Source organism: Odocoileus virginianus, chromosome 4 (genome assembly GCF_023699985.2).
Source record: "Odocoileus virginianus isolate 20LAN1187 ecotype Illinois chromosome 4, Ovbor_1.2, whole genome shotgun sequence".
Taxonomy (NCBI): domain Eukaryota; kingdom Metazoa; phylum Chordata; class Mammalia; order Artiodactyla; family Cervidae; genus Odocoileus; species Odocoileus virginianus.
The window spans coordinates 74,875,207-74,892,842 of NC_069677.1; the positions used below are offsets into that span (position 1 = coordinate 74,875,207).

At 37.0% G+C, this 17,636-nt stretch overlaps 2 protein-coding genes across 3 annotated transcripts in view; one reads left to right on the forward strand and one right to left on the reverse strand.

The window, feature by feature from the left end:
* The window catches only part of NPHP3 (nephrocystin 3), a 61,919-nt gene extending 59,954 nt beyond the window's left edge, over nucleotides 1-1,965 (forward strand). For both annotated transcript variants that reach the window (XM_020893081.2, XM_020893082.2), the window contains exon 27: nucleotides 353-1,965. In XM_020893081.2, the coding sequence (XP_020748740.2) occupies nucleotides 353-533 (181 nt within the window). In that variant the 3' untranslated portion in view covers nucleotides 534-1,965. The remainder of the gene's footprint in view (nucleotides 1-352) is intronic.
* A 1,478-nt stretch (nucleotides 1,966-3,443) lies between these two features.
* The window catches only part of UBA5 (ubiquitin like modifier activating enzyme 5), a 31,154-nt gene continuing 16,961 nt past the window's right edge, over nucleotides 3,444-17,636 (reverse strand). The window contains exons 9-12 of the mRNA XM_020893076.2: nucleotides 7,800-7,935; nucleotides 6,527-6,602; nucleotides 6,271-6,377; nucleotides 3,444-5,739 (exon numbers count right to left, since the gene is read on the reverse strand). Coding sequence (XP_020748735.1) covers nucleotides 5,656-5,739; nucleotides 6,271-6,377; nucleotides 6,527-6,602; nucleotides 7,800-7,935 — 403 coding nt within the window. The 3' untranslated portion in view covers nucleotides 3,444-5,655. The remainder of the gene's footprint in view (nucleotides 5,740-6,270; nucleotides 6,378-6,526; nucleotides 6,603-7,799; nucleotides 7,936-17,636) is intronic.

Sequence of the window (17,636 nt, forward strand, 5' to 3'; positions counted from 1 at the left end):
ACAATGATGTTTAGTAAGTCTCCACACTTTTGGGTAGATTTCAGGTGGATTTTTTTTTTTTCACTTATTTATATTTTGTCATATGGTTACATGACTAGCAATTGGCTGAAATAATCTTGGAAATTCTGTGATAGTTGGCATTTTAGAAAATTCTGAAACTATTCAACAAATATAACTTTTTCTATATAAAAAACTAATAATAAAAAACCTCCAGTTTTTCAATCTTCAGCTTGGAAAAAAGAACACTTTTTTTTTTTGTATTTCTGTTTTTCTTGTTTTTCTGTATCCTGTAAGATCATTTAGAATTGTTAAAAGGTTATCTTCTCATTTTGAGAATTTTTTTCTCCCAAAGCTATGAAGAAGGGGATTTTGAAAAAGCTGCTGAACTATACAAAAGGGCAATGGAAATAAAAGAAGCAGAAACGTCACTTTTGGGTGGAAAAGCTCCTTCCCAACATTCATCAAGTGGAGATACATTTAGCTTAAAAACAACCCATTCTCCTAATCTTTTCCTTCATCAAGGACAAAGGTGATAGCAGCAACTACAATTCATTGGAAATGCACCTTAGGATAAAATATTTAAGAAACATTTGGAACTTCAGAATTTAAAATTTATAAAAACTGTTAAGAAAATTTAATTTTACTTTGTGTGATTTAACTGATTATTTGTATGACATTGGACTACACTGAAGTTTGAGTCATGATTATTTCAACTTTATTTGTTTGAAAGAATTAGCTTTCCTATTGTGTGGGAACCAATATAGACACCTTGGAATCCTAAGATGACATGAAGTGTTGATCATGGAGAGTAGACTGGTCTCTGTTCTGTAAGAGCAGTTATAACTCTTTATTAGCAGTTAAGACAAGGAGTTCAAGAATTCCATGATTCTTATCTCTCAAAATCTACTTTAGCCTCACCATTTCTCATCTTGCTATTCAGTAGCAGTCAGGCCCAGTTGTCTACCTCAAAGAAAAGTTTCAGAATAAAGGGATAATGTTTATGGAACCATGAACTGTCTTCTGCAAAATGAACTAGTATTGGGAATCTCTGTCTGCTACATTTCTTTTATTCCAACTTTTCCTTGAGCAGATATGGCTAAGCCCACTGTTTTCTGTGCTTTCTACATTGTATATTGTTTTTACTGTGTAGAATGTACTTGCACAATCATTACTTCGTCAACAAAGGTCCGTCTAGTCAAGGCTATGGTTTTTCCAGTGGTCATGTATGGATGTGAGAGTTGGACTGTAAAGAAAGCTAAGCACTGAAGAATTGATGCTTTTGACTGTGGTGTTGGAGAAGACCCTTGAGAGTCCCTTGGACTGTAAGAAGATCTAACCAGTCCATCCTAAAGGAGATCAGTCCTGGGTGTTCATTGGAAGGACTGATGTTGAAGCTGAAACTCCAATACTTTGGCCACTTGATGCGAAGAGCTGACTCACTGGAAAAGACCTTGATGCTGGGAAAGATTGAGGGCAGGAGGAGAAGGGGACGACAGAGGATGAGATGGTTGGATGGCATCACTGACTCAATGGACATGGGTTTGGGTGGACTCCGGGAGTTGGTGATGGACAGGGAGGCCTGGTGTGCTGCAGTTCATGGGGTTGCAAAGAGTCAGACATGACTGAGCGACTGAAATGAAATCTATATTGCAGTAACAAATCAAGCTCTTTGGCACTCTTAACTTTCCCCAAAATATGGACACAACCTTCCTCCTTAAGTGGCCTAAATCTACCTCTTCATTTATCTTGAACTCAAATTAGCTGGCCATTTTATACTGAAAATTAAATATTTTTATAGATTTTATAAATACTGCCAATCTGGGGTATTGTTTCATACCATTTATGTATTTATATATAATAAAATTTTCAATTTTAATACTTGTAAAATTCCAGCATGTATTAATTGTAAAGGTGAAAGATGTGATAACCATATTTTACTATTTTAAAATAAAGGTGAAATTTCAAGCTTTTTCCACTCCAGTTTATATCAAAGGATTATATTTACATAATTAAGGAAAATGTTGAACACTACAAAAAAAAGAATTAGCACTGTAGTTTGCTAATTCACTGAGTAGTTTGCTCAACTTGAGCTTCAGTGACTCCTTAGAATTTTGGTTAATGTTCTCTAAGGCTTGGCTACTCAAGGTGGTCTGTGGACCAGAATCATCAGTATTACCCTGGGAGCTTAGTAAAAATTCAGACAGGCTCTCCCCAGATCTACTGAATCAGAGTCTGCAATGTAGCTAGATTCTCAGGTGATTAATATGCACATAAGTTTGGGAAACAGTGGTCTAATTTTAAGGCACTAGAGTGGTGTTCATTGGAAGGACTGATGTTGAAGCTGAAACTCCAATACTTTGGCCACCTCATGCGAAGGGTTGACTCATTGGAAAAGACCCTGATGCTGGGAGGGATTGGGGGCAGGAGGAGAAGGGGACAACAGAGGATGAGGTGGCTGGATGGCATCACTGACTCGATGGGCATGAGTTTGAGTAAACTCCGGGAGCTGGTGACGGACAGGGAGGCCTGGCGTGCTGTGATTCATGGGGTCGCAAAGAGTCAGATACAACTGAGCAACTGAACTGAACTGAGAGTGGTGACTTAAAAGTAAATGAGGTAGAATCTTACAAAATGAGCATCATTCTCCTTTCTGGCAGAAGTACAAGAGGGAAAAAAGAAGATAAACTACAACAAATAACACATATTTCTGGGTTTGCCAGCTATGAAAGGCACAAAGCAACTGAATTCACAAATATATCAGACACTGACTGATTTTAGAATTAACCTTTTAGAGTTTAAAATTTTATTATTTAGTGGTGTAAGTAATTTAACACATCGTAAATATTAAATTTAAATGCCTTAAACTTTAGAAAATAACCTGAGATTAATATCCTAGAAGAAGCCTGAAAAAAAGGAAAAACTAGCAAAAGGATAATATGCATTTTTCTTTGTTCCTACAAAATTTGGACTTGAAAAATACACAAAAAGTGAAAACTTACATTATTCAAAGTGACTTTATGGTAAGTTATTAATTATACTTGAGGAGTGATTATTTCAAAAGGTTTAAGTTTAAATATAGTTTTTAAGACTATATTTTGATCTTACTAATTATACTACCAACTCAAATGTTTTCATGTAGAATGCCTACTTAAAAAGATTAAAAAAAATAGGGACTTCCCTGAGGTCTAGTGGTTGGGACGCCATGCTTCCACTACAGGAAGCACTATGATCCCACATGCCACGCTGCAAGGCCAAAAAAAGAGGTTCTCAAAAGGAATATTATGTGCACTTTAATATACACCTTTAACATGAAAAGCATAGGTTTCAAATAATTATAAACCTGAATTGGAAGGCTCTATAAAGTGTGGTAGTTATAATTAATTTTCATTCATTAATACTTTACAAAAAGAGAAATTCCAAAAAAAAACATGCGACAGGGGAAGTTAAAGCTTCATTAATATTCTTAAATATTTATTACATTTTTGGGTTGGTCAGTGTGTTTATAGGTTTTCAGGAAATAATATTTTTACATAAAGAAACTCATAATACTTTTTTTACTACATGAAACATTTGAATAGTACCACAAATTAACCTCCCGTTAAATTTAAAAGGGATTAAAGTTAAACATATTGTTTGTTTTACTCTAATTCAGAGCATTTGTGCTAAGGCAATTTTGGGAGTGTGTTTCCATCTTTCACACTTGAAGCAATAGTGTTACAAATCTGGTCAAACACTGGGTTTATTTAGTAATGTAAAATTCAATGATGATTAATTTCTCATAGTCAGCTGTCTACGTATACAAATTTTTCATGATACACAGACTGTCAAGAGAGCACTCTAGATTACAAAAAATATTTGTTACCAGATTTTTTCTGCTAAAATAATAACTTTAATGGAAGATATAAGAAAAAAATTAGATAAGATTTTATAAAATATAAGATACCAGCAGGGTACAAATTAAGAACAGAAAAAAAAATCTTTAGAAGATATAGGTTCTAATCTGTATATGTATAACTGATTCACTTTGCTGCACACCTGAACAAAAATACAACATTGTAAATCAACTATACATCAATAAAAATTTTTTTAAAATGATAGCAGGGTCTAGCTATTTATCAAACTATATAAACTTAAACTTGTAAGTATAGCCTTACCAAATTAGTGTACCAAAGGAATGTTATTTAGAAAGACTGCATTTCTTTTCTGAAATTCAAAGCATCTCTATGAACTAGAAAAGTTATTTTACAGATGAACATACTAAACTTTTAAATAACTTCAATGACCTACCAAGGCAACATAAATACGTTTCAAGACTAGAAAGCTATCCCCATACATCCTGACATTACTGTAAACATAAGGATCACAGTACCCTAAAATCTCAAAACCAATATATTAAACATATGTGGTATTTGCAACTTTCTGAAATTAGTTTGTAGAATCTTATTTCATAAGTAGGAAAGGTACTTGTAATTTTCTAATTACATTTTCCCCTAGAGATAGAATTTAGACATTCTCTCTTCAAAGCAAAAAAATCATCAAAATAGGAAACGAGCACAGTAACAGCCGACAGATAACGGTTACACACACACATTCATTAGTCTCCAAACCATCACGAATTTACTTCAACCAAGGCTCTCTAAGCCTTCATTATTTGTATGCAAACTCCAGAGAAAAGCAGTTTATCAAATTACGATGATTAGGGAAAATGATACTCTTCCCTGTGAAGAAATACATGTCAGTCATTGCAGAGGTAATTTAGGCTTCATTTATTATCTGCTACCCAGGACAAGCTTTTGCTAGTACCTAATTACCCAGGGAATCAAATCTGAATAAAATAAAGTATTAGAAGGTAGCCCATATAATGGGTATAATTTAGGTGATCTTAAGCCTAAATTTATCTTTTGCTCCTCAATAAAGCACACTGACTCAGATAGATGATATGCTTTTTCTTAGTGCAGAAATACAATTTGTATATCCTGAAAATATCTTTATTTATCTATCCATGAAGAAAGTTTCTTTTTATTTGCCTCTGTCTTGCTTAGATTATATATATCACAAGTTTACAAACTTTTCCAGTGCCTACATTTCAGCTTGTATTTCATGAGGAAACATTTGAGAGGATGTTTTTACTTTATAGGTTTACAACTGGAAATTCACTGTTGCTCAAGTTAGTAATAGTGGGCTTGTAGAGAGCAATTCCAAACACAATGAGTATGTGCCCGCTGGCTATAATAAGCAACATGCTGTACCTCTTGTTCTTTCCCTATATTTGATCACACACTATTCTATCTATTGTCCATGGCCTCAGGCAACAGACTACAAAGGATTACAGGAAAGAAAAGAAATATACCAGCAAATTAGTCCTTTCTTCTCACCCCTCCCAAAAGGTCAAAACAGTTCAATGGCTCACCTACAATAATCCTTTGAAGTTTTCTTACTAGAATGAAACATGAGCTTTAAGAGAGCTTCTGATTTAGTCGAAGGATGGGAGCAATAAGCAATAGTCACAGAATTTCCAAAGAGTTAATAACAATTCAGTGAAGATTACACATCAACTGATGTTCCCCTAAGTTTTCTCAGTTTTTAAATGATTTTTTTTTAATTGCAAGGGAACAGGTTTAAACACAGGAAATAAAATATAGGCCAGTCCATTATTTACATGTTCTTCATCTTGGCCATAAGGTCCTCCAAGCTTTCATCAGAATCCTCTACTGTTACTTCAGGTACAGAATCTTCTTGCTATCAATAAATGAGGGAAACATGGTGAAAAAATAATCAAAGTTCTTGATGCTTAGGAACATATCAGTAAGCTATAGACATGTTAAAAAAAAATTTACAAAGTAAACCTTCTTTAATAAATATGGCTTCTAATTTTTAGGAGAGATAAAGTCCTTTATTTTCTCCATCAGTCATTTGACTTACAAGGCAGTAATTTCAGTGTTCTTGAGCTCTCTACTGAACTGGTATTTTTAAATGGTATCGTGGCTAAACTATCAATATACAGAAAAAATAGTCATTTAATCAAAATCTATTTCACCAATCCATCAGTGAATGAACAAAACTATTTTATGTCTATATTTTCAAATAGTTTAAAATGTGCTGTGCATATTTACATGTTAACACTAAATACCTCTCTCACACAAATCTTAATGCCTAGAAGGTAAAATATCTAAAATAAGAAACACCGGCATAAAATAGGTTGAAGATGGAAGAATACAAATAGACATTTTCTCTTATATCTTCTTATGGTAAATCAGATTTTAGATGTACCTTTTGGGGAACTGTATATGCCACTGTAATTCCTTTAGGTAAGTCAGGGATTGGACCTGAAGAATTTTTCAGTTCCTCTTCTGAAATCTCAGATACCAACTCAATACCTGTAAAGTTAAACTTAATCTTAAAACCACTTTCAAGGAACTTAATGAGCAATAATCATTCAAAACTTGTATAATCTTAATTATAATTAGATTCCCTCCCATAAAAGAATTTTTTTTGCTGACATTTCAATTTATAAAACAATTCCTACCCCACTCATTGTCTTCATGTATTATCTCTCCTTCTTCTTGAATAACCTCCTGTTTGGGCAGTGCTGCTACCTTTTTCTGTAGAAATCAAACAGTTTCAGTGTTTCTACTCATTCTCAGTTCTCTGAAGCATCATTCAGAATTGATCAGAATCAAGAATTCAGACAGACTTTTTCTAAGGTCTACACACAGAGACCTTACGGAATACATAGAGACCCCTGCAGATATGTACCACTAATCATCAGGAAAATGTGAATGAAAACCACAATGAGATAACACTTGTGAGAATGACTACCATCAAAAAGAAAACAAATAACAAATGTAAGCAAGGATGTGGAAAAAAGGGAAACCTTGTGCACTGTTAGCATGATTGTAAACTGGTGCAATCACTGGAAAAAGTATGGAGGTGTCTCAAAAAATTAAAAACACAACTACCATGTGATCTAGCAATTTCACTTCTGGGTTTTTGGTTTTTTTTATGAAAACAAAAACACTCAAAAGATATATAATCCAATGTTCATTGCAGCATAATTTATAACAGCCAAAACATGAAAGCAACCTAAATGTCTATCAACAGATAACTGGATAAAGAAGGTGTGGAACATATATACAATGGAATATGACTGAGCCATAAAAAAATTTACTATTTGCAACATGGATGGAACTAAAAGGCATTATGCTAAATGAAATAAGTCAGACAACCAAAGATAAATACCATATAATCTCATTTAAATAAAGGATCTAAAAACAAACAAAAGGAAAACAGACTCATAGATACAGAGAACAAATAATGTTGCCATAGGAGAGGTGGGGGTGCAAAATAAGTGAAGTGAACAAAAAGGTCTAAACCTATAATTATATAATAAGTCACAGAAATACAATTGACAGCACAGGGAATATAGTCAATAATATTTTAATAACTTTGTCTAGGAAGAGATGATAACTAGACTTATCATGGTGATCATTTGACAATGTATGCAAATGTCAAATCATTACGTGGTACACCTGAAACTAGCATAATACTGTATGTCAACCATATTTTAGCTTAAAAAATTAAAATTTAAAAACAGAATTCAGACAGGCCTTTTATCTTACAAAAAATAAGAAAGGACTTTGAACAAAATTTTCATTTTTAAAGCATGATGAATAAATTAGAACTTTAAAAATCCAGAATCCATTTACCTTGTATTCCAAATCTAAATAATTATTTCTTTTTTTAAAGTTTTTGTCCTATGCAATATGATCTTTCATGCATTGTGACACATTGACATATACCTTGTATTCCTCCTGCTGCTTCCTACAGTTTCTGTCATCACACTGAGGATTTGGCTTCATGGACATAGTAGGGAAAAAATCCTGCATTGCGTTGTATCCAAGGTAAAAACTAACAGTACCAAAATTTAACAGAAACCTAGAAAAACAAAGCAGACTTAAATAAACAAAACCATAAAAATATTAGAAAAAACTGATCCTTTTTTAAAAATTATTTTGAAGGTAATGATTTTTGTAACAAGAACCCAGAAAACATTTTTTTTATCTTGTTCATAGGGCCTGGCTTATAGTAGATTTTCTTGAATTAAACAACAGAATGCACTATTATTTTTTGAACCTGTAATAAAGATAAAATGCTGCCAATTAAACTATGACACGTCAACAACATTAAGAAGCATATTAATTTCAGAGAAGTTCAAATGTGAGATATCAAAGATATCTTAAAAACATCTTTGAGATATGGTTCTAAATCTCATTTTTAAAAGCTTTTTATATATGACACTGCAAAGTTTGCTATCTTAAATTTGTATTAAATCTCAATAAAATTTTACAGTATTCACTCATGTAATAATCACTACCAGATCAAAATGTAGTTGGCCCTCCATACCTATGGGGAATTGATTCCGTAACACCCCCACCCCAGGGTCCTGCATAATATTTTCATATAACCTGTGCACATCCTCCCATATACTTTAAATGATCCTGATGGCTCACACAGTAAAGAATCTGCCTGCAATGCAGGACACCGGGGTTCAACTCCTTGGTTAGGAAGATTTTCTGGAGAAGGGAATGGCTACCCACTTCAGTACTCTTGCCTGAAGAAATCCATGGACAGAAGCAGGCTACAGTCCACAGAGTCACAAAGTGGCTGACATGACTGAGCAACTAAGCACTGAGCACTCTCACTTAGATTACTTACAATAGCTAATATAATGTAAACACTATGTAAGAAAGTGAAAGTGAAAGTGAAGTCACACAGTTGTGTCTGACTCTTTGCGACCCCATGGACTGTAGCCTACCAGGTTCCTCCGTCCATGGGATTTTCCAGGCAAGAATACTGGAGTGGGTTGTCATTGAAATAGTTGTAAATACAATACAAATACTATATAAACAGTTAACAGCTTGTGGCAATTCACATTTTGCTGTTTGGAACTTCATGGATTTTTTTTGGATCCACAACTGGTTGATTCTGCAGATGCAGAACCCAAGGAAATAAAGGACCAGCTGTATAGTGCATTTCCAATATGCCACAAAGCACCCTTGCTCCCTTACATTTAAATCTGATTCCTTTTTTTTTTAAGTTTTTATTTATTTATTTATTTTTGGCTACCCTGGGCCTTCATTGCCGCACACTGGCTTTTCTCCAGTTCAGTGTGCAGGCTTCTTACTGCAGTGGCTTCTCTTGTTGCAGTACATGGGCCCTAGAGCACTCAAGACTTCAGTAGTTGGGGCATGTAAGCCCAGTAGTTGAGGCATGTGGGGCCTAGAGTACAGGCTAAGTAGTTTTGGCACATGGGCTCAGTTGCCTCTTGGCTTCCCAGAGCAGGAATTGAACCTGTGTCCCCTGCATTGGCAAGGGTATTCTTAACCACTGGACCACTGGGGAAGTCCCTGATTCCTTTTAGAAGCTTGTAAGTAGAGGAAAAATCATGTACAAACATAAACAACAAAAGGAAAAAAATTGAAAAAATGCATAGTCTCAACATACAACAAAGAAAGACAAAAAAACCAAACAGAGAGAGAATAAGATGTCAGAGCAGAAGGTGGACATGGACTACATCTTTCTCCATGGATACATCAGGAATATATTTTCAGACACACAAGTGCATGCAGACCAGCTGAGAGTGGACAGGAGTACCAGACCAGCAGAAAAGAATATACAGAACCATGCAAAACTTGGCAGGATGAAGGAAATAGGGGGGAAAACAGGAGTGGTACTAGGACCGGACCTGCCCTCGGAGGGTGGGGAACTGAAGCAGGGTTCTGATCTCTACATCAGGGCAATTTTCTGAGTCAGAGGAGAAATATTTAAGGCTCAGAGTGAAACAGCTGATCTGTGGCAACCTAAATGCAATGAGAATCAGAAGTCCTTGCCACAGCCATATGTACCCCAGACAGGGAAGCAGGTCCCCTAGAAGGTGCAGCAGTAGGGAGCTGGAGCTTAGGGATTGTGGAACAATCCCCAGGTGAGGGCTGCTGTTCACTGCGGAAAGATGGACCGAGGGGATGTGAGGGAGGAGACTGTGGTGGGAAATGACGGTGGAGGAAACCAGGCAGCCATGGAAGCAAGTCAATACTGCTAAGTCAAACAAGGGGGTGTAGCCATCACCACAGCCTCTCTCTTCACAAATGCCAACATGAGGAGCTGAACAACAGAGAGACTAGCCTATCAAGCACCTGACACACCCAACTACAGACCAGGACCCCATCCAGGGCACTCCTTTAAGTGCCTGATGCGTGGAACTACAGAGTAGGACCCCACCCAGGGTGCCTGTTTAAGTGCCTGACACGCCCATCTACAGAGTAGGACCTCAGCCAGGGGGGCCTTCTATGTGCCTGACACGCTGAACAAGAAGAAATACCCCAAGAGGGAGCCCTCTAAGGGCCTGAACAGGTGGAGCTATGGACAAAGACTAGCCAAAGAGGCTTCTGATTGCCAGCTACCAGAGGCTCAAAAGAAGACTCTGATAGGGCCATAACTCCTGTGGCTGAGGCAGTCCGTGTCCCTGCAGACTTGGCACTGCCAGGGTCCCAGTGACCCAAGCAGCTGTGCCACCTTCACGCTCAACCTTCACTGAGGGAGAGCTGCCACATGCAAAAAAAAAAAGTCTTCCCATCTACGCACATGGGGTCGCTTCCCATTGTGTCCAATTCGTTGTGACCTTGTGGACTGTGGCCTGCCAGGCTTCTCTGTCAGGGGGGCATTCCCCAGGCAAGAATACTGGAGTGTATTGGCCATTACTGGTGTCCATACCCTTCTAAAGCACTGTATTTCCTGCTGCCATAGCCGCTAACTCCTCTGAGTACCTGGTGCTGCCAGAAACCCTGCGACCTAAGCAGCTGCACCACCTCCACAACTGGCCCTCACAGGGGCAGACCCAAGTCCTCCAGGCTCAGAAGCAAACCCCACTGGATGACCCACATGCAGAGGTGGAAATAAAACCACAGATGAAAACCAGGGGCTATATATATATATACACATATATATATATACAGTCCCAGTATAGCTAAGGAAGAAGACCCAAAACCTTCCCACCAGCTGTACAAACTGCAGATTAAACCCGCATGATCAACTAGGAAGACTTTGCGTCTATGGAATATATAAAAGGACACTGAGAGCTCCCACAAAAGAAAACACACTAATTCTGATAGCTGTGGACAAAGGAGGCAAGAATACACAGAAGACCAGATCAGAATCTGACCTGCCCCAACAGCAGGTCCCGAGACCAGCAGTGTCAGAAGGTACCCTAGGGGGGTGAGGTGGACTGTGACTCCCAGTGAGGGAAAGGACCCTGACAGAAGTGATTCAAGAAAAACATTTATTATTCTTATGTTTTGACTTCTTCTGTAGTTTCTTTTGGATTTTTCTTTTCTTCTTCCCACCTCTGCTGCACTTGTTGATTTTAATGGCACTATGAAATCTAATTAAGCTTTTGATGTTTTTTTTTTTTCAATCACACTTTTTGTCGTTATAAACCTCTGCCTCTATGTTGGGCTTTTGCAGTTCTGTGGAGTTTTCCTTTTTTCTTCCTTTCCTCTACCTTTTTTTCTTTTCTAATTTTAATTTTTAACTTTTGAAAACACATTTTTCTACATTTATTCCTTTGTTTGCTTTTCCTACTGTTCTTTTCCTCTTGCAGTTGATCTTTAATGTATATAAATCTTCTTTCTAAAGCTCTATTTAACTTTTCATATCTATTCGTTTTTTCTTTTCTTTCTTTCCTTTCCTCAGAACATATTTGCTAGTTTTGTTTTCATTGCTTTACTTCTCGCTAGGAACCTTACTTTACTTTTGTTTTCCAGTTTGTGTTTTAGTTAGTTTTGTTCTTAACTGGTACATATAACTTTTGGATTGCTCTGTTCACCATGTCAATCTACTGTACTTTATTTCTGTTTGACTGTTTTGATTTTGCTTATGGATGTATATGCATATGTGTATATTCCATTGTTTTCATTATTATTTGCCTGATTTTGTGACTGCCATTTGTCTAGGGTTCATCTTTGGTTGCTCATTTTTGGCTATTTATTGCAATCTCACACATAATGCCATAACAAACCACTGTGGAACCTTTGTTCCTGACCAGAGATCAAGCCCTGAGCCTTTGGAGTGGGAGCACTGGCTCCAAGACCCTAGACTACTGGAGAACTAACCCTCGGGAGTATCAAATAGTGAGAACTCACACAAAGGAAACCACCTGAATACAAGACCAGGTATCACCCAACCACCAGTAGCATCCTGTGCAGGATGCCTCATTCAAGCAACAAACAAAACAAAAATACAAACCCAACCATCAGTAGACAGGATTACCACCTATTCAACCTTGCTGATCAGAAGAAACACAAACACAAAAATCAGCACAAATCTCACCCTATGTGAAGCTTACACAAACCACTGGACCAACGGCAGAAACCAAAAGAAGAAAGAATTGAATCCTGATGCCTGGGAAAAGGAGACCTCAAACACAATAAATTAAAACTAAATAATAACATAAAGGTAGAGAAATACTGCACAAAAGAGGTAACAAGCTAGAAACAGTTCAGTTCAGTTCAGTTGCTCAGTCGTGTCCGACTCTGAGACCCCATGAATCGCAGCACGCCAGGCCTCCCTGTCCATCACCAGCTCCTGGAGTTTACTCAAACTCATGCCTATCGAGTCAGTGATGCCATCCAGCCATCTCATCCTCTGTCGTCCCCTTCTCCTCCTGCCCCCAATCCCTCCCAGCATCAGGGTCTTTTCCAATGAGTCAACTCTTTGCATGAGGTGGCCAAAGTATTGGAGTTTCAGCTTCAGCATCAGTCCTTCCAGTGAACACCCAGGACTGATCTCCTTTAGGATGGACTGGTTGGATCTCCTTGCAGTCCAAGGGACTCTCAACAGTCTTCTCCAACAACACAGTTCAAAAGCATCATTTCTTCAGCACTCAGCTTTCTTCACCGTCCAACTCTCACATCTATACATGACTACTGGAAAAACCAGAGCCTTGACCAGATGGACCTTTGTTGGCAAAGTAATGTCTCTGCTTTTTAATATGCTATCTAGGTTGGTCACAACTTTCCTTCCAAGGAGTAAGCATCTTTTAATTTCATGGCTGCAGTCACCATCTGCAGTGAGAAGCGTGCTGGCTGCGACGGACGGCGCAGAAGCATGACCGTGAGGATCTACCCCTCGCCCAAGGTCAGGAGCAGCGGCCCAGAGGAGCTTCCCCACCTCCAAGGTCAGGGGCAGTGGTCGAGAAGAGCTACCATGCCCGAGGGTCAGGGGTGGCGGCCTAGAAGAGTTACCACAGGCCTTAGGTCAGGGGCGGTGGCTGAGAGGAGCAACCCCACCTCCAAAGAGCGGCTGCTGTGGGGCGCAGGAGGGCTGAGAGGAGCTATTCCACGTTCCAGGTCAGGAGGGGCAGCTGTGAGAAGATACCCTTCGTCCAAGGTAAGGAGCAGCAGCTGCGCTTTGCAGAAGCTAGAAACTCATAAGTCCAAATAAATGAAGAAGAAATAGGCAAACTACCTGAAAAAGAATTCAGAATAATGATAGTAAAGATAATCAAAAACCTTGAAAACAGAATGGAGAAAATCTAAGAATCAATTAATAAAGACCTAGAAGAATTAAAGAACAAGCATACAGAGACAAACAACAGAATTACTGAAATTAAAAATACTCTAGAAGGAATCAATATCAGAATATCTAAAGCAGAAGAACAAATCACTGAGCTGGAAGATAAAATGGTGGAAATAACTTCTGAAGAGAAGAATAAAATAAAAAGAATGCAAAGAACTGAGAAAAGTCTCAGAGACCTCAGGGGCAATATCAAACACACCAACACTGAACTATAGGGATCCCAGAAGAAGAAAAGAAAAGGAAACGGTATAAGAAAATTTTTGAAGAGATTATAGTTGAAAATTCCCCCAACATGGAAAACAAAATTGTCAATCAAGTCCAAGAGTGGCAAAGAGTCCCATACAAGATAAACTCAAGGAGAAACATGCCAAGACACACACTAATCAAAGTAACAAAGAATAAATACAAAGAAAGAATATTAAAAGCAGCAAGGGAAAAGCAACAAGTTACATACAAGGGGTACCCCATATTTTTAACAGCTGATCTTTCATCAGAAACTCTGCAGGCCAGAAGGGAATGGCAGGATTATATTTAAAGTACTGAAAGGGAAAAATCTACAACCAAGTTTACTCTACCCGGCAAGGATCTCATTCAAAATTGATGGAAAAATCAAAAGCTTTTCAGACAAGCAAAATAGTTAAGAGAATTCAGTACCACCAAACCAGCTTTATGACAAATGTTAAAGGGACTTATATAGTCAAGAAATACAAGAGGAGAAAAAGATCTACAAAATCAAACCCCAAACAATTAAGAAAATGGCAATAGAAACATATAAATCAATAATTACTTTAAATGTAAATGGATTAAATGCTCCAACCAAAAGACACAAATTGGCTGAATGGGTACAAAAATAAGACCCATATATATGCTGTCTACAAGAAACCCACTTCAGACTTAAAGACACATATAGAATGAAACTGAGAAGGTAGAAAAATATATTCCATGCAAACAGAAAGCAAAAGAAAGCTGGAGTAGCAATCCTCATATCCAGACAAAATAGGCCTTAAAGTAAAGAATATTACAAGGGATAAGGAAGGACACTACATAATGATCAAGGGATCAATCCAAGAGGAAGACATAACAATTGTAAATATCTATGCACCCAACATAGGAGCACCTCAGTACATAAGACAAACACTTACAGACATAAAAGGAGAAGTGGACAGTAACACAATAATAGTAGGAGAGTTCAACACCCCACTCACACCAATGGACAGGTCAACAAAACAGAAAAGTAATAAGGAAACACAAGTCTTAAAAGATACATTAGATGGATGGATCTCACTGGTATCTTCAGAGCATTCCACCCAAATGCAGAAGCATACACATTCTTCTCAACTGCACATGGAACATTCTCCATGACAGACCACCTCTTGGATCACAAATCAAACCTCAGTAAATTTAAGAAAACTGACACTGTATCAAGCATCTTTTCCGACCACAATGCTATGAGACTAGATATCAATACAAGAAAAAACTGTAAAACACAAACACACAGAGATTAAACAATACATTTCTAAGTAACCAACAGGTTACTGAAGAAATCAAAAGGGAAATCAAAAAATTTCTAGAAACCAATGACAGTGAAAACACAACAACTCAAAAACTATGGGAAGCAGCAAAAGCAGTGCAGAGGGAAGTTTATAGCAATACAATCCTACCTCAAGAAACAAGAAAAACAGCAAATAGAAAACCAAACTTTACATCTGAAAGAACTGGAAAAAGAACAACCCCCCAAAATTAGCAGAAGGAAAGAAGTCATAAAGATCCAAGCAGAAATAAATGTAAAAAAAATGAAAGAAACAATAGCAAAGATTAATAAAACTAAAAGATGTTTCTTTCAGAAGATAAACATAATTGACATGCCTTTAGCCAGACCTATCAAGAACAAGAGAGAGAAGAATCAAATCAACAAAATTAGAAATGAAAAAGGAGAGGTTACAACAGACAATGCAGAAATACAAAGGATCATAAGAGACTATTATGAACAAAAACATGGCAATAAAATGGATAACCTGGAAGAAATGGACAGATTCTTAGAAAAGTTCAATCTTCCGAGACTGATTCAGGAAGAAAATAGAAATTATGAACAACCAAATTACAAGCACTGAAATTGAAGCTGTGAACAAGAATCACCCAAGAAACAAAAGCCCGGGACCAGATGGTTTCACAGGAGAATTCTATCAAACATTCAGAAAAGAGCTAATGCCTATCCTTCTAAAACTCTTACAAAAAATTGCAGAGGAAGGAACACTTCCAAATTCATTCTACAAGGCCACCATCACCCTGATACCAAAAATAGACAAAACAACACAAGAAAACTACAGGCCAATATCACTGATGAACATAGATGCAAAAATCCTCAACAAAATCTTAGCAAACAGAATTCAGCAACATGTTAAAAAGCTCATACACCATGGTCATCTTGGGTTTATTCTAGGGATACAAGGATTCTTCGATATATGCAAATCAATCAATGTGATATACCATATAAGCCAATTGAAAGATAAAAACCATATGATAATCTTAGATGCAGAAAATGCCTTTGACAAAATTCAGCACCCATTTATGATTAAAACTCTTCAAACAATGGGCACATAAGAAACCTACCTCAACACAGTCAAAGCCATGTATGATACGCCTACAGCAAACATTATTCTTAATAGTGAAAAACTGAAAGCATTCCCTCTAAGATCAAGAACAAGACAAGGGTGTCCACTTTCATCACTATTATTCAACATCATTTCGTAAGTCCTAGCTTTAGCAATCAGAGAAGAAAAAGAAATAAAAGTAATCCAGATCGGAAAAGAAGTAAAGCTCTCAGTTTGCAGATGACATGCTACTATATATGGAAAACCCTAAAGGTAGTATCAGAAAATTAGTAGAGCTAATTAGTGAATTTAGCAAAGTTGCAGGATACAAAATCAATACACAGAAATCACTTGCATCTCTATATACTAACTGAAAAAATTAGAAAAACCAATTAAGGAATTAATCCCATTTATCATTACAACAAAAAGAATAAAATATCTATGAATAAACTTACCAAACAAAATAAATGTACACCTAAAATTATAAGATGCTGATGTAAGAAATCAAAGATGACATAAGTAGATGGAGAGTCTTCCATGTTCCTGGGAAGCAAGAATCAATATTGTGAAAATGACTATACTGCCAAACATAATCTACAGATTTAATGTGACCCATATGAATTTAACAATAAAATTTTTCACAGAACTAGAACAAAAGATTTCACAATTCATACTGAAACACAAAAGACCCTGAATAGCCAAAAGATTTGAGAGAAAGAATGGACCTGGAGGAATCAACCTGCCTGACCTCAGATTATACTACAAAGCTACAGTCATCAAGACAGTATGGTACTGGCACAAAAACAGAAATATAGACCAATGGAACAAGATAGAAAGCCCAGAAATAAACCCATGAACCTATGGATACCTTATTTTTGACAAAGGAGGCAAGAATATACAATGGGGCAAAGACAGCCTCTTCAATAAATGGTGCTGGGAAAATTGGACAGCTACATGTAAAAGACTGAAATTAGAACACTTCCTAACACCATACACAAAGATAAACTCAAAATGGATTAAAGACCTAAATGTAAGACCAGAAAATGAAACTCTAGAGGAAAACATAGCTACAACATTCGATGACATAAATCAAAGCAAGATCCTCTATGACCCATCTCCTAGAGTAATGGAAATAAAAACAAAAGTAAACAAGTGAGACCTGATTAAACTTAAAAGCTTTTGCATAGCAAAGGAAACTATAAGCAAGGTGAAAAGACAACCCTCAGAATGGGTGAAAGCAGCAAATGAAACAATGGACAAAGGATTAATTTCCAAAATATACAAGCAGCTCATACAACTCAGTACCAAAAAAGCAGCCCAGTCAAAAAGTGGGAAAAGACCTAAATGGACATTTCTTGCAGGAAGACATACAGATGGCTAACAAATACATGAAAAGATGCTCAACGTCGCTCA